General features: G+C 35.9%; 1 protein-coding gene across 8 annotated transcripts in view; it reads right to left on the reverse strand.

Annotated features, from left to right (window-relative positions):
- The window catches only part of CDC27 (cell division cycle 27), a 58,998-nt gene that overhangs the window by 31,651 nt on the left and 1,892 nt on the right, over positions 1–25,455 (reverse strand). For all 8 annotated transcript variants that reach the window (XR_010937511.1, XM_067715815.1, XM_067715817.1 and 5 more), the window contains exons 2-5: positions 15,696–15,771; positions 7,113–7,260; positions 5,437–5,562; positions 128–225 (exon numbers count right to left, since the gene is read on the reverse strand). Coding sequence is in view for 7 of the 8 variants with exons in the window: in XM_067715815.1 (XP_067571916.1) it covers positions 128–225; positions 5,437–5,562; positions 7,113–7,260; positions 15,696–15,771 (448 nt within the window). In the remaining variant the exon portion in view is untranslated. The remainder of the gene's footprint in view (positions 1–127; positions 226–5,436; positions 5,563–7,112; positions 7,261–15,695; positions 15,772–25,455) is intronic.

A 25,455-nucleotide genomic window follows, 5' to 3' on the forward strand; every position in this document is an offset into this window, starting at 1 on the left:
AAGCCCTTAGCTTTGAAAAATACTTTTCTTGTGGATAATTTGTATCACTCTCCAAAAATTAAGCAGGGGAAAAAAAAGAAGAAGAAGAAATGGAAGAACCCTCCCGTAGCCACCTCTACAAGCTTACCTATTTCACATAATGATTCAAAGGGGGACCAGAGGAAAGGATTTAAACTAAGGCTCTTTTGGTAACATTCTGATCCTTTGGCAAGCCGATCTGTCTTGCTGTAAAGACAAACAAATAGATTAGACAAGCTATAAAATCTAAAACATCTATTACAAAGAAACTATTGATATAGAAAATTAGGTAAATCTTATATAAGTTCTGAGAGTACTCTGCTAGATTCTTTCTTTCTTTTTTTTTTTTTTTTTTTTTTTGTGGTACGCGGGCCTCTCACTGTTGTGGCCTCTCCCGTTGCGGAGCACAGGCTCCGGACGCACAGGCTCAGCGGCCATGGCTCACGGGCCCAGCCGCTCCGCGGCATGTGGGATCCTCCCGGACCGGGGCACGAACTCTTGTCCCCTGCATCGGCAGGCGGACTCTCAACCACTGCGCCACCAGGGAAGCCCTAGATTCTTTCTTAAATTATCAATTTCTCCTTCTTACCATCCTCCAACCTCTATTATTTAGGGCAGTTCAAGTCAAAAGTCAGGTAAAAGCAAACAGAACATGAATTGAAAGGAATGTTAACAAAATAAACAAGCTATCATAGCCTTCTTAAATACTATATTGCTTTTAATTTCCTGTTGGATCTTAGAATTACTGAGGAAATACGGAAAACACCCAAATATTTCAGTCTTATTGTTATTTTAAATATAAATCCCAGTGGTAATTTTGAAAGTGAATTAAATGCTTCAAATAATAGCACATTTAAATGATCAGATTTTTTAACAAAGTAGAGGTGGCAGCTCTTAACTTAAAGGAAAATTCATGTTTCTTTCTAAATTGGGTATATAAAGGCTCACATTTAGAATATAAACAACATTCTTGGGACCCTATATACTTGAAACAATCTGGGAATTATCAGAACAGCATCGTTGCCTCCCTAGCTTTAATTTTATTTTATTTTAAATTAATTAATTAATTTATTTTATTTTATTTTTGGCTGCGCTGAGTCTTCATTGCTGTGCACGGGCTTCCTCTAGTTGCAGAGAGTGGGGCTACTCTTTGTTGTGGTGCACGGGCTTCTCCTTGCAGTGGCTTCTCTTGTTGTGGAGCACGGGCTCTAGGCATTCAAGCTTCAATAGTTGTGGCATGTGGGCTCAGTAGTTGTGGCTCACAGGCTCTGGGGCGCAGGCTCAGTAGTTGTGGCGCACGGGCTTAGTTGCTCTGCGGAATGTGGGATCTTCCTGGACCAGGGCTCGAACCTGTGTCCCCTGCATTGGCAGGCAGATTCTTAAGCACTGCGTCACCAGGGAAGCCCCTCCCTAGCTTTTAAATGGGGGAAGATGGGATTGAGGGTTAGTGAGACTTGTTGGAGCTTTCAGGTTAAAAAATACTATTCACCTGGTCTAAGGTTGAAATTCTTCATTATCTAATGGAAAAAAATTAAGATACAGCAATTTTTCCAAAACCCTAAGGTTTTATAAAGGACCAGATGGCATCTAACCAAGATTTTCAAAACAACCTTCAAATGAAACTATCAGTTAAAACATAATCTGTTTATGTGCTGTCAGTGTATCTCAGAGAACTGAAAAGAAGACCCCCTTGAGTAACTATATATTGGTGTGCCTTACTTTCAAATTTTGCAAGTGAATAGAAACTAGAATAAATGATGTAATAAAGACAAGAAAATACCACTAGTTGAAGACTATCTAGCTTCCCACATTTGCCTAATTTGACCCAATAAACACATAGACAAAGAAGGAAGCAGGAGCAGGAGGCAGGCTTTCAGAAAATGTAAGTTTTATCAGTCTATATCTAGGATTACTTAGATGAAATTTCTTAAAGGAAAAATAGTTGTAACAAGAATAATATAATCATTTACCATGGATAGAGGGGTAACTTAAAAATAGGAAACAAAGCAAAGACGTAAAAAGAGTATTTTTTGCAAGTGATAATTAGGAGTGGAAAGTGTCAAATCAATGCTCAGGAACTTTTAACATAAGGCCATGAAAAGAAAAGTACAGTGAAATCTCAATGTTTGACCTAAACTAACTCATGTTATATAGCCCCATCATTGCTTATATAACTAATTATCGTTTGTCTATTTCTTTATCTTTTTTTTTTAAAGATTTTTTTTTTGATGTGGACCATTTTTAAAGTCCTTATTGAATTTGTTACAATACTGCTCCTGTTTTTGTTTTGGCTTTTTGGCCAGGAGGAATGTGAGATCTCAGCTCCCTGACCAGGGATTGAACCTGCACTCCCTGCACTGGACAGCGAAGTCTTAACAAACGGACCACCAGGGGAGTCCCCAATTTATTTATCTTTCATGTGTGCTCTCTTGCAATTGATTATAAGCTTTCTGAGGACAGGAAATTAGATTTCTCATTTTTATATTACCTCTTTCCTGTTTACAATAGCCTCGCCCCCTTGCTTTGCTTGTACAATATATCATAAAATACTTTTACTAATAATTTTTAAAGTTGCATTGAGGAGAATATATGAATTACTTAAATGGCCAGAAAAGTGGTGGACGAACTGATGAAGCAAAGATCAAATAATCTATTCAAGAAAAAATATTATGAAAATGTAAGAGGTGATCATTTGTGATGAAAATCCTCTTCTCCGGTATTATGTAAATTATATTCTCTTTTTACATTAGCAAAAGGTAAATTTTCTTAAACCTTTGATAAGTTGGCAAGGCTGATTTTTATAATAAGCCATGATCTGATTAATAGACCATAAAATAAATGTAAAACAAAATGTCTGCTAAGAAGAGATTAGATATACACAGACATGCACACACATGGATAGATACTGGTATGTATAAATATTGGGTTGGCCAAAAAGCTCGTTTGGGATGTTACGGAAAAACCTGAACAAACTTTTTGGCCAACCCAATAACATAAAAGTTAACTGGTGAAGAAGCCAGATGTGGACTTACAATAACCAAATCTGGGAGACAGATCTCTGTTCAATAGAGAGATAAAAAGGGGGAAAGATTTAATAAAATTAAGCTGCCTGGAGTGCCCCAACTTTAGATGGATTTTTTTAAAAACTAAAACTCCGAAAGAAGTTTCCCAAAGAATTGGGGTTAAAAAAACTATTTAAATGGCACTGGGAAGAAATAGGTTAATCTAAGAACCAAACTTAGTATCAGCTGTGTCCTAAAGATGCACATTTCATGTGGTATTGTAGACAAAAAGACCAATGATTGTCTACATCAAAATACTGGGGATAAAAGATAACCTAACAAGCTGTAGCTTCAAAACAATAACACATGGGTTTCTAGATTATGGGGTGCAACTTTGGTCACAAGACAGGTGTATGATGACTGAAATGAAGCGCCAGTTTTTGAAGCAGGGTTGTGCCCCATTGGATACTTAATCTTTTAAACTTTATGATGAATAAAAATAACCCATCCTTATTTCTCTGAGGAAGGGGAAAAACCTTCCTTCTTCATGTTTAGGACTTGATAAAACTGCACCTTCAAAAACTTTTAAACAAGTGATCTTGTTTTAAAATAATTAGTAATATATATAGCATTTTTGTGATTTAACACCTTCCCTTACTTTGTTTTATTAAATAATGTTATATAAATGATATCATAGTGTATGTAAAACTTTGAAATTGGCTTTTTTCACTTGTCATAATGCCCTTGAAATCCAAGTTATTATGTTTATCAATCGTTTGTTCCTCTTTATTGCTGAGTAGTAGTTCATTGTATGGATGCAGTTTTTTTATTCATTCACCCACTGAATTTGAGTTGATTCTATTTTTGGGCTTTTACAAATAAATCTGCTATGAACATTCATGTACAAGTACCATTTTACATTCTCACCAGCAATGTATGAGAAATCCCATTGCTCTGCATCCCCATTAGCACTTGATATTGTCAATACTTTTAATTTTAGCCATTTTAATAGGCATGTAATAGCTTCTAATGGTAGTTGCTTTTCCTTAATGGCTAATGATTTGGTACATCTTTTCATGTGCTTATTTACCATTCACATACCCTCTCTGGTGAAGTGTCCGTTCAAGATTTTGCCCATTTTCTAATTTTCTTATTATTGAGAAGTTAAAAGAAACAAAAACGACTCTTCTATCAAGTCTTTCCTAGTTACCATCTTACCTCTCTTCTTAACTGGGTAGAACTGATTATTCCCTCATTTGAACAGAATACTGCTCAAATTTTATCATAGCACTTAAATTGTGATGATAAAAATTTATAAACTTTTGTTTACTACTTCTTTCCTCCTACACTTTATTATAAACCTTTGGGGATGGAGAGGAGGACAGTGAGTTATTTATCTTTACATTCCTAGTGCCAAGTATGGTGTCTAGCCATAATAGGGGATGGATCTCAAAGTGTTTCGAACAAATGACAAGAATCATAGTTGCATGAACTAAATCCATTACTCCAAGTCCTTCTATTAAGATAAATGAAGATATTGGTATTATATATTTACTTACTCCTGTTCTCAAAAGAGTGGTGCCATCTGAAAATGAGCCCCAAATTTCAGCCAAATAATTTATTCTGTTCAAAAAGGTATTTTCAGGGTTTTTAAAAAAACTGCTATTCAAACTAGCCTCAGTTTACCTTAGAACAGATGCTAACCTAATTCTTTAGATAAGCAATCCTCAATTATTTCTCCCACATGCAACAGATGACATTTACACATGAAATACCCTCCCATGGGCAGCTGAACAATTCCTGTTACCTAATTACTCCCCAACTCAGAGTATTTCAGAATAAAAATCAGTGAGAACAATATTACCATAGTGATAACTCTGAATTCATTCTCACTTGCTTTTAAGAGACTTAATTTAAAATAAACGTAAATAAATTTTAAGATTATTTGTAAAATCACTATCATTTCAGCTACCATCATAGGAAATTTGTCAATTTCATTACGACATACCAGATGGGAACTGCTATTCTTTATTACTGAAACATGACTTCATGCCTCTTTCTAAGGAGCAGTGGTGATATTTAATATCATAGAAAAAACTTCACTCTTCGCTTCTTTTTCCTCAGTAGGTCACATGAAGATATTCTCCTCACCCAAGGTAAAAAAAAACCCACATGCGCACTCAATTGTTAGGTAGTGCTGCTGTAGCTATTTATCATTAAAGCAAAGTGGACAGTCATAGACAGGATCAAAATCTCTACTGTTTTACAGGTTTAACAAGATCACGGAACTACAAGACTGTGTACTACTCAACCAAATGCTATTTGATAAACACAGATCAACATAGGTTTTTTTAAAACCACAAAGCATTCTAGTACTGGAAACAAATTTCTGGTAATTTGAATCATTCTTACTTACCAATATACATGTCCCAACAATGAAAGAGTAAAGCAAGCTGAATCACCAAACTCAGTAACAATATCATCATGGCTTTTCTGCTTATTAAACACTCCACCAGATAAGATCTGTTCCCCTTCTGCAAGCCTTTAAAACACAAATTTACACATTAAAAAAAAAAAAGTCAATATAAAAAGCAGTGTGTGTAAAGACATTCTTCATTACTAATGTACCTCTTACTATGGAGACAAAGTAAATCTTAAAATTTCAGTCTTACTTTTAAAAACAGAAACAGTTACCTTTATTCTCTGTACGTACAAATCTAGTCTGAGCAACATACACATTACTCACGTCAAAAGAAACGGAAGACCATTATACTGGGGGGAAAATATGAATGATTCTTCATTAACAGATGTGGAGGTCCTTCTTAGTTCTATAATTCCTTGAAGTATGAATTTGCAAGCAGGTTAAACAAGACTAACATATTAATTAAAAACTGCATACTTAATGGCCTCAGTTATTTTTAGGTTTACAAATAAAACCTGAATAGCACTTTATCTCTATTTATCAATTATGTTTTCTTGATATAGAAAATTACAAATGTTCCCCAAAGGGAAAAGAAATTTGCCTGATTTCACTATGTATTTTTAGCATATCAGAGTTTGTAATGGTTTGTGTTTTAAAGTTTTTTCCAAATCATCATGTGGAAAACTCTCAAGTAAGCTTACATAGTATATCCTAAACATAAAACTTGATATCTAAAGTTCTGTTACTATCAGTGGGACTTTTTAAAAACTATAAATATTTATAAATGGGATAAGAATGTCTAATATAAGAACTGGCTTAAGAAACTGGTAAATTAAATAAGTAGATTTTAAAGAATTTAACATTAGAATCTTTGGAGTAGAAATAATTCAATAACAAATGTCTCAGAAATTTTGTATATATTTTAGCTAGCTTTAATTTAAAAGTCATCAATTAGACACTGGACAAATAAAACATTTAGCAGACTATGGAGACTTTATGAGGCTTATTTGTATTCTCTCACTGTAAATCTACAGACTAAATACAAAGGCTTTTACAATTATCTGTTTAGTCACCTTTACCATTATTCCATTTCTCACAGCACAGAAAACAGTTTGACAGAATACAACTAGCTAAATCTCTAGCTGCCTCCAGATTCAGAATATGGACAGCTGACTTGGTTGAACTGTACTGTGCAAAAGAAATGTTCTCCTGAATCTGCCTCCTTGCTTCAAAGGAGTAATGGTTCCCAAACAGAATGATCTTGAAAGGCAAATAATTACACAACTATCTAGACATAAGGGAGCATTAATCTCAGATGAACTGGTAAGTTAGGTTTTCAGGCTTATTCCAACTGGTCTAGCAATGAAAGCAAAGGAGAAGAAATAACGCTTAGGATCATTTTAGAAAATGATTGGAATTAGTTATAACTTAGGTTTCTCCAGAGTTAAATTCTATTATTTATACCATAACAATGAAATCTCTCCATAACAAAATAATAATGCCATAAGCAGCAGTGTAAACATTTCAAAAGTTACTGAAATAGACAAACCTCTACTATCAAAAGAGGGGAGAAAGGGAGTCAGTCAGAGTTTAATCCATCAAAAGAATTTTATCCAGAATTCTACAGTGTAAGTAGAACAAAATTAGATAGAAAAGATTTAGAAACTTACTTGCTGAGATCAACACAACATTTTGCAAGCAGGTATTTACATTGCGGTGTAGTACAACTGTGTCCTTTCAAGAGTCTATATGCTTTATATGCCTTTCCTGAGCGGTAATAACAGGTTGCCAGTAAAAACAAGGCTTCTTCTGAGTGTACTAAGAACACACACACAAGAAAAATTGCCTATTATTCAGGATGTTGAATGGTAATCATTTTCACCTACCAATAGGTAAACAAGTTTAGCAACAACAACAAAAAATCAGCCATGTTATTTAATACAAAAAACAATTTATTAATTCAAAATTGAATTAAGGAGAAATACTTTTCTGACAGAAAAGTTAGTTCCCCAAGGAACCAAGGAAATAATATTCTGATAGAAAAGTTAGTTCCCCAAGGAACCAAGGAAATAATACAATGAAGACAATCGTAGTATTCTCTGTAAATCTTTAAGAAAAGCAAACACATGCACACAACTACCCTTAAATAGACTACCAGAAAAGCATCTTGTTTTTATGTAGTATTTTTCTAATAGACTCTTTGAGAGGACAGAAGTCAAATTTCATGAGAGGGAAACTCAGGGTTATAAACGTAATTATCAATCTGTATATTAAAAAAAGACCAGATTGGAACACAAACAAACACAAAAAACCAACCCACTTACTTCTAACACCAAATATACACTAGAGTATATTCAAGATAATTTAAGAAAAAGGAAAAAAATTTCTAAATTGTGAATATCCACACTATTTAAACACTCAATCGACAGACTTGACACCTGTCCAGTAACAATAATTAAACTGCTCTTTAATGGCAAGAGCAGAATTATTTATCAACCGCTTGCCTTTTCTTTACATTAGGAAATGCCTTAGTTAATGAAATGTGGCACTTTTCCCCTTACTCTCTTCCAAACTGACCATCACCTCACTTCTATCCTCACAACCTCACAACCAATCCAGTTAAGAGGTTTTTTTTCTTTTTGGCCACGCCACGTGACATGTGGGGTCTTAGTTCCCCAATGGACCAGGGATCGAACCCATGCTCCCTGCAGTAGAAGCGCGGAGTCTTAACCACTGGAGGGCCAGGGAAGTCCCCAGATGAGAGTCTAGAAAGGTAACAATAAAGGGGATAGAAAGAAAGAGGGGAAAATCTGTTCTGTGCTTCTAAAAATGGGTTATGTAATAATATCAAGGCGCTGAGGGATCATCTAAGCCAGTGGTTCCTGAAGTGTGGTCCCTATACCAGCATCAGCATGACTTTGGAGCTTGTTAGAAATGGAAGTTCTTGGGCCCCATATCAGCTCAGACCCCTAAAATCAGTAATTCTGGGAGTGGGGACCAGTAATCTGTGCTGTAATAAACCCTTCAGGTGATTTTGATGCATGCTAAAGTTTGAGAATCACTGTTTTAAAGTACAGATAAACTTGCCACATCTTCCTGAAAAGTTAACTCAAAGATGTGGGATAAAAAAGTAATTTGAAATTTTCCTGTTATAAAGATTTTCCTTTTTCTTTTCTTTTCTTTCTTTCTTTCTTCTTTTTTTTGCTGTTGTTGTTGTATGTCATGTATGTGCAAGCAAAACCCAACAGAACCCTTCTTCTCTGGTCCATTTTATTTTTCATGAAACCCTAGTATAAAAAACAGTGTACAATAAATGACATGTAGTAAATGATAAGAAATTTTAGCATATATGTGTTAATAGGATCTATAGTAGTATCTGTGATTCAGAAGCAAAAAAATGAATGAGGAGCTCTACTGCAGTGGGAACAAACTGTTAATTTCATTGAAATACAAGTGCTAATTCACGTAAGTTAGAAAGTGTGATTTCTTATAGATTTTGCAAAGGCCTAGTTTCTTGTCATCTAAAAAAGTAAGCTTTTAAAAACTAGTTATACCAATAAACAATGGCTCCCAAAAACTAGTTCAACTTTCAGCTAAAAAAATGCTTTATCAAATGTTTGTTTACAAACACTTATGTTTAGGTCCATTTTTCACTGTAGTAAAATTTCCTAATACTGAAACTCCTCTTCTTACAAACAGTTTAGGCTTCAAATATAGGTTAGGTCATTTAATAAAAGCCCAAAATAATTAAGAGGAGCTTAAGCTTGCATCCTTCAGGGACATTTCCATCAAATGGGAAGATGAATTAGTCCCTCAGTGCTTTCACACACACAATATTTGGTATAAAGATACCAAATATTGTGTGTGTGATTTTAGTGTCATACTGCAACTACTTTTTTGAAGTGTGATGACTTAAAAACTATATGTTTAAGTGAGATTATAGATTGGAGGTTTAAACAAATCTTAAGCTTAATGAAACTATAAGATAGTGAAGTAAATCCAGAACAACTTGAAGGGTTGTAAAACACATGGAGAGACATGGGTGGTTTTTGAGGCTTCCCAGAAATAACTTGACAGCCCCAAACATAGCTAGTGAACCAGCAGTAAGTGGCTATAATAAATCTAAAAAAGGTAGAGTACTGACAAATAGATTTCATCTGGAACAGTAACGCCAACTGACTGACAGTGGCTGCCTCAAGTACTAAACTCAGAAAAATTTTAAGGTTGATCATGGCTTTGCCAGTAAGTGTGCAAAGATCAAAATACCAGGATCTGGAAATAGTTATAGATGTCTGCATGACATTTATTTGCCATCCTTTATTAACAGCCTTAATTAAAATATGTGATTGGGAATTATATGGTGCATAATATACAACTGGCCCTCTGTAGCTGCAGGTTCTGCACCTGGAGTTGGTTGAATCTGCAGATGCAGAACCCATGGGTGGTCCTGAGATGGCTGTGTTTTATAAACAGGAATAAAGTAAACACTGATTCCACAAAGTTACTCTTAAAGTAATACTGATAAATCAATCATGTACGAGTTAAATTAAGGTACATCCATGTGATTAAACACTCTACAGCTGTCAAAAAAAAAACTGACAAAGATTTCCAGGATGCATTGTTAGGTGAAAAAACAAACAGAAAGTTATAGAACAATACTGAAAGTCCTCTTCTTACAAACAGGTTAGGCTTCAAATATAGGTTAGGTCATTTAATATGAGCCCAAAATAATTAAGAGGAGCTTAAAGCCTGCATCCTTCACATACATTTCCATCAAATGGGAAGATGAATTAGTCCCTCAGTGCTTTTAAATCAGACAGACACCTCTTCTTCATGTTGGCTTATAACCTAAATGAGCAGCCTTTTCCAAAATGCACCAGTTTTGGTAAGACTTAAAAAAGTCTGTTGAGGTGAGTGTTCTCTACCTAGCCTTGATAAACTCTACAAATACCACAGAGAACTCCTTAGAGGTTAGAGCACTCTGCTTGCCACCCTCTCAAAAACTCTGATGTTGTAAGTATTCAAAGGGCATAAAACCTATGGAATCATCTATGATTTGTGATACACATTTCATCTTTTTTAAGATTTTTTTGCTGTGGACCATTTTTTAAAGTCTTTATTGAATTTTGTTACAATATCACTTCCGTGGGTTTTTTTGGTTTTTTTTTAAATGTTTTGTTTTTTTGGCTGCAAGGCCAAAATGTGGGATCTTAACTCCCCCACCAGGGATCGAACCCACACCCCTTGCATTGGAAGGCAAAGTCTTAACCACTGGACCACCAGGGAAGTCCCTACACATTTCATCTTAATTATCTTTTAAGTTCTCACATCACCTACAGACAGTATAGCACATGGATTAGAGTAATGACCCTACAGCCAAACCGCTTGAGTTCGGATTTTCGCACTACCACTTATTAGCTATGTGACTTATTAGGGCAAGTTAACTTCTCTGACCCTCTGTTTTTTCATCTGTAAAATAAGGATATAGTGATACCTACTTCTAAGTACTTAGTGCTGTTAGAATTAAATGAGTTAATATATACGTACTTTGGATAGCACCTGACACATAGTAAGAGCTCTAGGTGCCATTATTAAATTATTATTATTGACTTTCTAAATTTGCAATACCTGAGTAGTCATCTGACATTCATGTGGGGTATATATACATGACACTGAGCCACAAACTCAAGTAATTCCGTTTTATCACTTTTTTTGCTGTTTCCAAATGCCTGGGCGCTGTACTTTACATATGTGATTTGTTCCACCCTTCAGAGTCATTTCTGTTGTTGAACACTTCACCTACATATACAACTTCAGTATTTTAATACTATTCTTAATTTTTATTTTCTCTATATTTGTTCACCTCCTAAACTTCAGTACTAACTGGTTTTATACTTGTTGTATATGATGGGGGTTAATATTTTTTAATACTTTGAAAATATGCTTGGAGTAAATACACCACAGATAAGAGGGCTGGAGGAACTTTTAAAAGGCTCCTTAGTGTTTGAGGGGGAAATGACAATACATAAGGAGAAAGCAGACAGCCAGATTGTGCAGGGCTTTGCAAGCTATGTAAAGATTTAGGGATAAATTATTATAGCTATTATAGATCTCTAAAGCGTTTTGAGAAGGAAAGTAAAGAGAATGGGTTGATTTGGGAGGGGGAAAGGGAAGCGGCAGGAAAGAGTAAATATGGGAAGATCAGTTAGGAAGCTTTTCTAAGACATATTGGTGTCAGATTACAGTGGGAACATTATGAATCCAGTTTTGCATGAATTGAGTTTGATGTATGTGATGTTTGTGTGAAACATCTAAGTTAATGCATTGAAATAGTTGAGTCTTGGATTTAAAAAGTTCGTTGGGAAGATGAGAGTCTTAATTCACTAACACCTAACGAAAATGAAAACTATGATGATTAACAAAAAATAGCATTGGGAGTTCCCTGGTGGCCTAGTGGTCAGGATTCCAGGCTTTCATGGCCGTGGTCTGGGTTCAATCCCTGGCCAGGGAACTGAGATCCCGCAAGCTGCACGGCATGGCAAATGAACGAATGAGCGAATGAATGAATTGAATATATAAATAAATAAAGAGAATATTAAAACAAAAAAAGCATCATATTTTTCACCAGTAATAATTTAATGATGACAGTAAAAGAGTAGGCCAATGGGCCAGATATCCTTTCTGTCCCCCCATATGACAAAGTGACTTGAATTTTTAGCAACAAGATAACATTTATCAAATTTTCCACAGGCAATGGCCTAAAAATGATACAATATGCCATATCTTTAGAAGTATTTGGAAAACTTCCCTCAATGATGACCTTAACATAACTGTGTAAGTAATTTTTTTTAAATGTTGCCATTTGCAGTCACATATTTCTGTGAGTTTGGGCTCTCAATATAATGGTTAAGACAGAGAAGAGAACCAGATGCTGAACCTTTTACTCTGATTCAGTTCTCTTCAACTAAGCCCAATTTATGGAGATCACTATACTCAATGCAATTTCTACATCTGGCCCATTAATCATTAAGACAGGTAGAAACCTGGTGAACAATGGTCTTAGTTCCTTCATTTCTAAAATGGTAATAGCAATGTCTATTTTATAGGATTGTTGAAGACTAAATAAGGAATTAATATTAAGTACTCAGAGTCCTACTACACAGTAAGAAATCAATAAATGGTAGAATTACTGTTATTATTATTGAGCTGGGATAGTATCTACTCCCATTGCACTTAAATTCTAAAATCTTCCCTCATAGAAATATAGTCAAACAGAGTAGTTAGGTTCTATGTTGAGAGAAACTAACAATGAGCAACTTTCCAAGTGTTAAGCACTGTATCAGACACAGGTAGTAAGAGGATTAAACAGCTTTATGTGGATTAATTTGGAATCCTGCCTCAATTCTATGGGAAAACCTGTTCATCTAAATTTGAAACCACTAATTTGCAATCTTTTGGAACCTAACTATAATAAACTAGAAACTGCCTACCCTTTAATAAACAAATTTAAAAAAAGAAAGAAGTATAAGTCAGCAAAAATGGGGGCTTGCCTAGGTATCAATGAAAATATATATAAATAGATTATCCACAATCAACCTTGCTTTTACATAATCGAGCAGAATAGGGCAATCTATTATATTACCTTCTTTCTAAGCCTCTCACTGTTCTAAATCTTTTCATTTGGACCTCAGACTTCTGCTCAACAGATCTTCCCTCACTTTCCTCACTGAACTGTTCTCCCCTGAGGACCTGTCGGCACTCCCAAAGGGATGCTAATTCCCTCCTATCCCACAGTAAGGTTGGTTTCCTCCTTGCTTCTCACAACTTTTTCCAAGCATTACCCTTTGTCCTTCTGTGAAATTCCTTCCTCCTGAGATTCATACCTTCTCCTTATAACTCTCAGTTACTAAATTCAAGACATTCTGCTTCATTAACGAAAGAATTCTGCACCTCATTCACAGTCTTCCTCTCCTAAGTTATTCTCATATATCTCCCAATTCAACTTCATCTGGACTTCCAGTACCTCTCTAAAACCTCTTATTTACCAATCCCTTCCTGTGTTAACTTTCCTATGTAGTTTACATTTCCTGGTCCACATCTTGCCTGTATTCTTAATGTTCTTATCCCTTGTCCCTTTTTGACACACGCCTAGCAAACCCCTATCTACCTTCTATGCCTGCAGTTGGGTTACTAAGCACTTTATTTGAGTAAAATCATATAACTGAGCAGAAAGGTTCCACTACTAGTTCATGCAGACACACAAAAAAACTCACCTACAATCATAAAAAAAATTAAAAATTTTGGTAAGTAATCCAATGGGAGGTTACTCAAAAAGTGGGAAAACTGAGTTAAACACTGGAGTAAAAAGAAGGCAGCACTGTTCCTGGTTAAGAAGGCTTTAAGATAGTAACATGTCAGTACTTGCTAAATTAATTCATAGACTTATATAGGTCCGCACTGATCAAAATATTTGTGAAATTTCAAAGCAGCAGTAAAATACACATGAAAAAAATAAAGAATTAAAAAAAGGGTAAAGACTTCTTAGCAAAGAAAGAATTGGGAAAAAAATGATGGGAGATAGGCGTTATTAGATATTAAAAGACAATATAAAGTGTTAATAATAAAACAGTATGATACTGAATTAAAAACAGAAAATTAACTAACGAAAGAAAGGAGAGGTTCTGGGGACAGAGCAAAATATTTTTTAAAAATCTAATACATGAGAACCTGTTGTATAGCACAGGGAACTCCACTTCATTTTACAGCAGAAACTAACACAACATTGTAAAACAACTATACCTCAATAAAAAATAAATAAATAAAAATTTTAAAAATAAAATAAAAATTTAATATAAAACCAAGTAAGATACCATGTGGGGCAGGGGGGAAATTATTTAATAAATAACATGGACCAAACTAAGTAATAATACTATGATAAAAAATTTTTTAATATTTTATTTATTTATTTATTTGGTTATGTCAGATCTTAGTTGTAGCAGAAATTTTTAAAAACTTTTTTTAAACTACCAAGAACTGTATGTTTATTGAGTTGCAGAAAGATGACAATTTTCCAGCTATTGGAGCAATAGGAGAAAGTTTAAATGACACAGCTGATGAGTTCAACTACATAACAATTTAAAATACCAGATTAATAAAAATCAATAGAATTAAGATTAAAAGGCAAAGAATCTGGAGCAAATATGCAATAAACAAAGATACAGCTCACAGAAATAGGAATACATTTAAAATAAACACTTGAGAAAATACCCAGAATCCTTCAAAGTTATAAACATGCAAGACAAAATACCTCACAATTTTCCAGTAAGCAAAAATAAATAATAATGGTAAATCTGATATTGATAGGACTATGAAGGAAGTCTTACACTATTGGTGACACCTTGATTATCACACCTCTCTCTGCTGGGTTATCAACTGGGCAAAAAGTAATTTGTTGTAGAACTGATCACACCTTTTGACTCATAAATTCCATTTTAGAGTATATAACCCAAGGAAATGACTTAAAAGAAAAGTTGTACATAATTATCTATCTTAGCATCTTAGAAAGAGGATTATAATAATTAATGACAGAAACAAAACACACATTACCAGCTAATGTTTACTGAGCATTTATTACCATGCCAGAAGGCTGTGCCAAATGCTTTAAATATACTACTTCATTCTTCAATTCTATGAGACAGTTACTATTATCTTTACTTTGTAGATGAGAAATCTGAAATAATCAGACATTAAGTAACTTGCCCACAGTATACTACTGCATGTTTAAGTGACAGGGTTAGGGTTTGTACTAAGGCTGTAGGCTCAAAACCCATGCTCTAAGCCACAGAATATAGACTGTAATAAAAAACCTGGGAAAAAATACCTAAAGACGGGGAACATGATTATGTAAACCATAGCATAAAACCCAAAGCAACTCTACACAGTTATTAAAAGTAGCATATAAGGAGCTACACAGACACTCGGAAATATTTTTATGAACTAGTGTCAATCATAAAGATAAAACAAAAGTGATACCCAGGGGACTTCCCTGGCGGTCCAGTGGTTAAGACTCCGTGCTTCCAACACAGGGGCCACGGGTTCTATTCCTGGTCGGGGAACTAAGATCCCACATGCCGCGTGGCGTGGCCAAAAAAAAAAAAAAGGAATACCCAGAATCTTGTTACAGTCATAAAAAGTGATGGAATTCCATATATTTTATTCTTTTACAGTTCTATAGAAATGAACAGATTACAAACCTTCTGCATATAGTCGCTCTGCGAGGAAAACTGCATCTCTGTAAGCATAGTGGTTTAGTGCTTGCCATATAGCAGCCTGTAAGTGGAGGAAAAAGAACATAAATATACAAACATAGAGAGTTTCAAGGTAACTCTTAGCACAGAGCCTTGCATATAATACTCAAATTAACATGTCTAAATTAAGTAATAAAACCTCACTGCCCACAGTGCAAACTCCATAACATATTAGATAAGGCTCTTCACTGTATGGCTCCTAACATATCTGAATTTACTCACTCAACTCCCCATGAAATTTTAGACCTCTGTGTCTCTGTACTTCCTTTTCCTTCACTGGGGAATGTGGGCTCCTTCACCTACCTCCTCTTATAAATTCCTCATCCCTATAGACCCAGCTTAAATAATATCTACTTCATAAAGCTTTCTTCACTGGAGAGCTCTAATATTCATTTATTCAATAAATATTTACTGAGTGCCTACTATGTGCCAGCACTTTCTAGACTCTAGGCACACAATAAATAACAAATAGTTTCTGTTCTCATAGAGTGCATTTTAGTGTTACTCCTGTCTAGATCAGTGGCTATCAACCCTTTCTTGTGGTGCTCTACCTCAAATCCACTGAATCACAATCTCTGGAAGTTGGGATTGAGTTTAGATATCCTTATTTTTAAACCTTTTTACTGGTAAGCATTCAGGGTTCAGAACGATTCTTCTACTTTCTAGGTAAGTAGTTCTGTCTCCTTTTATAGTATACCCTTTTGAAAAACTTATAAAGCTATGGACCTCCTCCCCAGAAAAAAGCACATGGACATATATACAGAAAATGTGTATACAGTGTGTGGGGTTCACAAATATCTTGGTTCATTAAGAATCACTGGTCTAGCTGATGGGAGACAGTATTAGAGCCCAATACATAAAAGGTGTTCAATAAATATTTATGGAATTCAATTCAGATACTTGAAAGGGGAAGAGACAAGTTACTGACCTAGAAACATGCTTTCTCTTTTGCATATTAGAGACTACAGCAGTACTAGTGCCTTGAGGAGCACTGCCGCTGCCAGGACTAGGAGAGGTACTCCTTGTTTGAAACTCAAAAAGTCTTTCACTATACAAGGTCAGAAACGTTGGGTAAGTATACATGAAATAACAATTGTACTGGTAAATCAATCTGGGTAAGTTATGGATTTAAAAGATTTTAATGGGCTGGTTAGTGAATCTAACCATCATTTATAGAACTGCACATAAAGAAAAGTACCTAGGGTCTATCCCCTCTTTCCTAGTTCCAGTCTGTAACAGAATCTTCTTTCCTGTAAACTTTTATTTTCCTAAGTGGTTTTTCTACCTACAGGCTACAATGTAATCCATCCTGTCCCAGAATTCCTCAAACAAAAACATCATCACTGCTAAACAGGAGACAATAGTGAGAGGCTTGCGTTCAAATTCATGTTCCATGACTTACTAGTTCTGTGTCTTGGGCAAGTAACAATGTCTCTTAAGACTCAGTCTCTTAATTTAAAACATAAGACTCCAATAAAGTACACAATGGTTCCTAGCACATACCTAATAATTACTCAATAAATTTTAGCTGCTGCCCTCATCATTATCACTATCATGTCTTCTTCCCTGATCAAAACTTGCTAATGATTCCTCTTGGATAGCCCCACAAAGTTTACACAATAAACATCTACAGAACAAAGCTCCATCAGTCCCTAAACATCAGCTGTATTTTCATATTTCAGAGTCTTCACCTCTGTTTGGGCTGTCCTTTGTCTTTAACTTCTATCTCCTGAAATTTGTCATCCTTTCTTCAAAATTCAGCTTACATGGTCTCTTCCTTTCATGAAGCCTTCACTGATCTATCCCATGCAATATTAATTACTCCATTCTATGAGGTCCTAGACAATTTTGTTTATACTTTTTAAAAAAATATCAGGCTTTTTATTAGATTTGGTTATATTATTTGGTTAACCAGGTTGCAACTTCTTGCGGGCAAAAGCCAGATTCTATTTTTCTCTATAATTCCCTGGTTATCCTACTTAACTAAGTTATTTCCCTAGTTATCCTAGATAACTGTCTTCAAACATAGAGAATGCTCGGGCTTCCCTGGTGGCGCAGTGGTTGAGAGTCTGCCTGCCGATGCAGGGGATACGGGTTTGTGCCCTGGTCCAGGAGGATCCCACATGCCGCAGAGCGGCTGGGCCCGTGAGCCATGGCCGCTGAGCCTGCGCGTCCGGAGCCTGTGCTCCGCAACGGGAGAGGCCACAACAGTGAGGCCCGCGTACAAAAACAAAACAAAACAAAACAAAAACATAGTGAATGCTCAATAAAGTTTGTTGAATGAATGTTTTAAAACTCTGAATCTATTTTCCACTTACTGACCTGTAAACTTTTAGTAAGCCAATCTGGAAGTAAAATATAAGATATTCCTATAAACATTATTAAAACATTAATGTTGGCAATATAAAAAAATACAAAATAACATCCAGCTGTTTCTTCCTTGATACAATAAGCAAAACATTATAAAGGAACCAAGAATCTGGTAAGGAGATAAGGGTCAGTGTGACTGAGGGGTTGGAATACATCAGATTTGGGGGCAATAAAATCTCTCAGTGGTGTGATCTATAAATACCTGGAAGATAACCAGATTTTTCTGGTAAATGGCAGCTGAGATCATGTCTCCATACTACTTGGATCATTTTCCTTATCATCTTATTCAATATGCCTGCCACCTCTGAAATACATCATTCATCCATTTGGTAAGTATTTATTGAGCATCTACTTTGTTTGCTATATGATCCTGATTGCAGTAAAAAAAAAAAAAACAACATAAAAAACTTAACCAATTTGAGAAAATCAAGTTCTTCAGGTAGGTTACACAAAGCCTTAACATTTTGAATTTTCAGGTATTTACTGACAATGAGAAATAAGTCGGGTATTATTCTACAGGCACCTATCTGGTCATTGTCATTGTGCTCACTGTGCTTTTGTTTTCTTATCAAACAGCCAGAAAGCTGAACCTTTGAACAAAAATATGTGGTGTTAGCAAGGAGTGAATATAATAGCAGGTTTTAAACATACTACAGAATCACTGCTATCTAATCTGTATTTCCTCTATACTACAACACAACAAAGAGACAGATAAAAGATAATGCAATAAACTGTGTTTTCCTCAGAGAATTTCAACATTTGGATAGAGTAACTCAAAAAAAAAGTCATTCAGAAAACAACAGCTAAAGGGTATTCAAACCTAATGTGACTCAATTATTTCTTGAATACTTAATATGATCTCCACACCTCAATCCAAGGCAGATAAAGATCCCTCGGACACTAATCTAGATGACCAAATCAATTCTCTGACCTTTAGCTTTAATCATCTGTAAAATAAGGATAACAATACTTACCTCTGAGATAATCCTAGCACAGTGACTGGCTAAATTCTAAACCCCCCAAAGAACTGATCTGGCCTTCTGGTGTTCTACCAGACCATATATGACCTAGGGTTCTGAAACTATGCCTATAGGTATCTTTCAAAATGATACTCATTTATTTCATTTTATTAAAAAAAATTTTAAATTAATTTATTTATTGGCTGCAATGGGTCTTCGTTGCTGCGCATGGGCTCTCTCTAGTTGCAGCGAGTGGAGTCTACTCTTCATTGTGGTGTTCAGGCTGCTCATTGCAGTGGCTTCTCTTTCTGCAGAGCAAGGGCTCTAGATGCGTGGGCTTCAGTAGTTGTGGCACACGGGCTTAGCTGCTCCGAGGCATGTGGGATCTTCCCAGACCAGGGCTCGAACCCGTGTCTCCTGCATTGGCAGGGGGATTCTTAACCACTGCGCCACCAGGGAAGCCCCGATACTCATTTAAATTAGGCAACTGCAGTAATAATGAAAGGAAGAAACTTAATAAACATTTACTTTTTTTTTTTTTTTTTTTTTGGTGTGGCATGTGGGATCTTAGTTCCCCGACCAGAGATCAAACCTGCGCCTCCTGCATTGGAAGCGCAGAGTCTTAACCACTGCACTTAGGGGACTGCCAGGGAAGTCCCCTAAACATTTACTTTTAAAGGCAGACCATTTTTTCCCTGGATTACTTTAAGAGTGTCTTACTTAGCCCCTCTGAATTCTTTTCTACCCTATGATCCATTCTCTCCCTATGAGCTTTTCACAAGTCAGATCTGATCATATCACCCCTTTGCTTAAAATCCTTCAATGGCTTCTCACTGTTCTTAATGATAAAAGCAAAAGCCACCAAACTAGGCAGTGTGGTATAGTCTGTACCTACCTCTTCTGTTCATCTTGCATCATATTTTCTCATGCTTTCCATGCTACCACAACGACCTTCTTTCACCTCCTCAAATCTGCCATGTTATCCTTCTGCCACAGGTCCTTTAAACATACAGTTCATTTTGCCTGGCACACCCCCTTCCTTTCCTTCAAAATATGCAAATTCTAGTCATTCTTTGGACTTCTTTCCCAGGGAAGGCTTTTTTAGGACACCCAGATGAGGTTAGGCATCCTTATACACTCTGATGACACCAAGTACCTTTGCTTTGCAATACTTCTCACTGTTTTAATTTTACACATATTTAGAAGAGTATGTGAATAATGTCTTCCTCACTATAATATAAACTTTAGAAAGGTAGGGACTACATCTGTTTTTGCTCACTATATACTCCCAGCATTTATTATGTACTTTTTTTTTTTTTTTTGCGGTACGCGGGCCTCTCACTGTTGCGGCCTCTCCCGTTGCGGAGCACAGGATCCGGACGCGCAGGCTCAGCAGCCATGGCTCACAGGCCCAGCCGCTCTGCGGCATGTGGGATCTTCCCGGACCGGGGCACGAACCCGTGTCCCCTGCATCGGCAGTTAGACTCTCAACCACTGCGCCACCAGGGAAGCCCTATTATGTACTTTTTAAGTAGGTGCTTTAACTAATGTATGGTGAATGAATAAACAAATGGCCTTTGAACTCTGGCAGTCCTCCCACTGTTAGCATTTTATGTTAGTCTTAGCCTTAAGTTTTTCTGTATTATTATATGTCCAATAGTTAAGGATCTCTGGAAATCTCGAAAGAAACTCCATGGTACATAGAATTATTTTTGTAATGCAAATAATTACCACCTAATTACTCCTTTATAAAATATGGAGATTTCCTAAGAACCTACTAAAAGAACATGGTGAAGAGAAAGAATATACCCAGGATTTGATGTTGGAGACCTGTGTTCAAATGTGTGTGCCAGCACTTTCAGCAGTGTGACTTTGGGGAATTATTTAACGTTTCTCAGCCTCAATTTCCTCATGTGAAAAATGGAACTCTATTTTTGGACTTGTGTGGGTTAAATGAAATGATATGGTGCTCCTGGTATACTGACTGGCACACATTAGGCACTTAAAACCTTTTGCTTTTCCAGCTCTTAATATAAACAAATTCAATAAATATAATTTATAGTTTGTGTTATGTAACATCTCTCATTATATCTGCCACAGTTGTTTATTTTGTAACATATAAGCCACACACACACACAAAAATAGATTCTGAAGAACCTAGGGCCAGGACAGGAATAAAGATGCAGACGTAGAGAATGGACTTGAGCACACAGGGAAGGGGAAGGGGAAGCTGGGGCGAAGTGAGAGAGTGGCATGGATACATATACCCTACCAAATGTAAAATAGACAGCTAGTGGGAAGCAGCCGCATAGCACAGGGAGATCAGCTCGGTGCTTTGTGACCACCTAGAGGGGTGAGATAGGGAGGGTGGGAGGGAGACGCAAGGGGGAGGAGATATGGGGATATATGTATATGTATAGCTAATTCACTTTGTTATACAGCAGAAACTAACACACCATTGTAAAGCAATTATACTCCAATAAAGATGCTGAAAAAATAAAGTAAAATAACTAAAAGAAAAAAAAAGACCCAATGATTGATTCACCAGCTACATTAGTGATATTGATCACCACGAAAATTTGGCACATTAATATTGTGCCCCAAAACTCCTAGAACTTTGACTTTCTGTCTTTTTAAAATTAAATAAATGAAAGAGAAAAAAAGTATCATATTCAAGAGTTCTATCCATTTCTGATTTAAAATCAAGTTTTGCTCAGAACAACATCATTCCTTTATCACCAATTCTTAAGAGGGTCAGAAAGGGACAGTGAAGGCAGGCAACAAAAACTCCCATACATCCCAGAAGTAAAACTTGCCACATAACAGCTTTCATCACCACTCTGCTCCAGCATCTGAGTGACGGTATGTATCTCTTTTGGGGGAATGGAGTGGGGAATGAACTATTTTCTAAAGCATTACAAATTGGTAGCTCATGACAGACAGGGATAAGATTAGCCCCCTTGTTATTCATCTACTGCTCAACTGCTGGTGTAAACCTGCCCATAAAAGAATATCACTCAGTGAATCACTTCAGGAGTTCTACAAAGTAAAGCCACATGGACGAAATGCTGCGAAAGGTTATGAAGCCAAACAGAGCAACACCCACCGACCCCAAAAAAAAGTTTAAAAGAGAAATCCTACTGATTAAATTAATGGGTCAGTCCTAGGCCAGTGGTTTTAAAGATAATTAAATCAACACCACAGAAATGAAATGGCAAAGTTCCTTACTTGCTTGCTCTTCTTAAATATAAAATATTATTTTAAATATAAACAAACCTCTGTAAGTTGTACAACTAATTCAGACTTAAATGTGACCACATAGATTGTTTTGTGTTATTCTTATTTTTGTCAAAAAAGAAAATAGTTTTCTTTTAGATTATAAATGATCTTTTTTTAGATCATAAAAGAAATGAACAATATAAGAAGGTATGAAGAAAAAAAATCACTGTGGAATTTTCCTATTATACATTACAATCTAATTTCTAGAACTCTAATTTAGTTCAGGTCTACATCAGTGGTTCTCAGTCTGGGCAATTTTGCCCCCCAAAAGGACATGTAGTGATGTCTGGGGGGCATCTTTGGTTGTCACAAACAGAGGGGACATCTAGTGGGTAGAGGCCAGGGATGCTGCAAAACACTCTACAATACACAGGACAGTACCCCTACAACAAAAAATTAGCTTGCTCAAAACATCAATAGTGCCAAGATTGAGAAACCCTGATATACATTACCATGTAACTGGATTTCTCTACTAGCCTGTATGTCTCCTTAAATCTTGCCTTGTCCCTCCTTCCCAATAGCATCAGATTAATTTTTCCAAAGCAGTGCTTTCATTACATAATTTTTCTGTTGAAAAACCTATAATGGCTATTTATTACCAACAAATTAAATCTAAACTCCTCAGCCTGGATGTTAAGTCCCCTGTAACCTGATTCTACTTGGCTAGCAAAACCTTATCTTTTCCTCCTCTATTTCCATCCTAGCCAATTCTATAGTTTTATTATTTTCCTGTTCCTAAACACCATTCTCAACGTTGGGCTCTTGCTCATGCCATTCCATGCCAAGAATATTCTCTCTTCCCTACCAGTTCAAACCCTTTCCACCTTCTAAAGCTTTAAGTTCTACTCCTTCAAGAAACCGTTCCCATTTTTCCAGTCTACAAGGATCTCTCTTTCCTGTATTTATTGTTATCTGTGCAATCACATACTGACTTGTAACATTATCCAGTTGTTCCTGTTAAGTATACTTATCTTCCCAACAAGACTAGACCCCTCAAAAGATTAGAGGTTACATATCCACATTTCTACTGGTTGGTTTCACAAATATCTCCAACTCAATTTGTTCACAACAGAATTCTTAATTGTCCTCCTTCAAATTTGTCTCCTCTCAAAGAATTCTCCATTTATTAAATGGTGCCCCCCAAAATTAAATCCAGGTAGCTGTTCTTGATCCCCCCACAAACAATCAATTTCCATGTCTCATTGGTTCTTCCTCTAAAACATCTCTTGAATTTATCTACTTCTTTCCTACTTCACTGCTACCACTTTAGTCTAGGTTACCTTCATCCTAAGACTGTGTTTACTTTTGCCTCCTTCCTCCCTGACCTTTCACGTATAGTAGCCAGAGAGATCTTAAGATCTATATCAGATAGTGTCAACCCATGGCTGAAAATCCTTCAGTGATTCCCCCATTACAGTTAGAATGAAAACTGAACTCCTTATAATGGCCTTCCATTACTATGCAACTCCAGCCACACTGGCCCTCTTTCAGTTCTTCCAATGCCAAGTTCTGCTGTGTCTTAGGCACTTTGCACATGCTGTTTTCTCTGCTTGTAATGCTCTTCAAACTACTGTTTCCTTCTCAAACTTTGAACTCAGGTTCAATGTTATTTGCTCAAAAGGAACTTTCCTAACATCCTTTTTAGAGTAGGTGTTAGAATGTCTTTTATCTGTGCTTGGCACATAGCAGGTGCATAACAGTCTTCCCAATTTGATTTTTTTCATTGAGGCTGCTTCTGAACATTGATGGTCCAATTGCAGATCTGACTTAGGTCAGGACCCTCCTATTAGGTCTCTCTCCTAACACCCTATTTATAGTGCCCTTCTTATCACAGTTTATAATTATTAATTTGTGATTATTTGTCTCATGCTTTCTCTATATATAAGCACAAAGGCTATATCGGGATACTAGTCCATAAAGGAATTACTACATATTTGTAACGACTTCCCCCTCTACCTCCCCATCCCAAAGCTTATTCTCCCAGTTCAGGTACTATGTAGCACTGTCTTCAAGACACTATATTGGACCTAAATACAATGTAATCTGTTTTCCAAAAGAAAATTTTATAAACAAAATGTTTCAGCTAACTTGAATATATAAATTTTTTCAATGAAGATCAAATAGTCAAATGCCTATTGATTTATCAATTTAGTTACATACATATATTTTTTAAAAGCATAAAATATATTTAGGAATTTCATTTTTTTCTACTCTCGTTGGATAACACAGCTTTATTGAAAAGCCATTACGGGGGGTGGTGGGAATCATCTAACACAATTTTCCTGAATACACTACCTTCAATTCTATTACTTGAAAATGGTACCTTATGAATCCACGTTAGATGCTGTCCCTGTTCATCTTATCCCAAGCCAAAAGTATTCCTTCACTATCTAATAATCTCTAAAACAATATTATATGTGTGAAGCACCCACTTACTATACTGCTTACTAAGGTGATTTTTACAACTTCATCCAACACTTCTGTGATGTCCTACCCCCAGGAATAATTGATAAATCTACATAAAATGTCTTTTTAAAAATCAATTTCATCAGGTGAATTTTATAAACATGCAAATTAGCATGGATTCAAGTCACTTAGGCTAGTGTGTCTTCCCTAGTTATTTTAAAAATAAAATAATTGACAGAATTTCTGCCTCATAATAGGAGAGATTTTTTGCAAAGACTCAAAGTAACAATTTCCTATAAGAGATAATTTGGAGCACTTATATTTAGGCTTATGTGACATATCAACCTGGGTATTCCATGTTAAAACTTTAAAAAAAGAAAAAGCAAAAAACAGTTGCTCATCTTTTCTCTCAACTTTTTCCTATGCCTAGTAATACCTCAAACCCTGAGGCATCCCTAGAAAGGAAACTTACTCTCATTCCTCTACAAATACATGCAATCGCTTATCATAGTTTAAAAAAAAAAAGTATCTTATTTAGTTGTTCTATTTTTATTTTCTTCCTTACTCTTCTTTCCTGTTTTCAGCACTATCCCTGATCAGTTTATCTTTATCATCGTAGCCAAAGTTGCTTGTTCCTCCTACTGCTCCAGATCCCTTCTTGAATGACTTCTTATCCTAAAAATTATAACCAA

This window comes from Pseudorca crassidens, chromosome 19 (genome assembly GCF_039906515.1).
Source record: "Pseudorca crassidens isolate mPseCra1 chromosome 19, mPseCra1.hap1, whole genome shotgun sequence".
NCBI lineage: Eukaryota > Metazoa > Chordata > Mammalia > Artiodactyla > Delphinidae > Pseudorca > Pseudorca crassidens.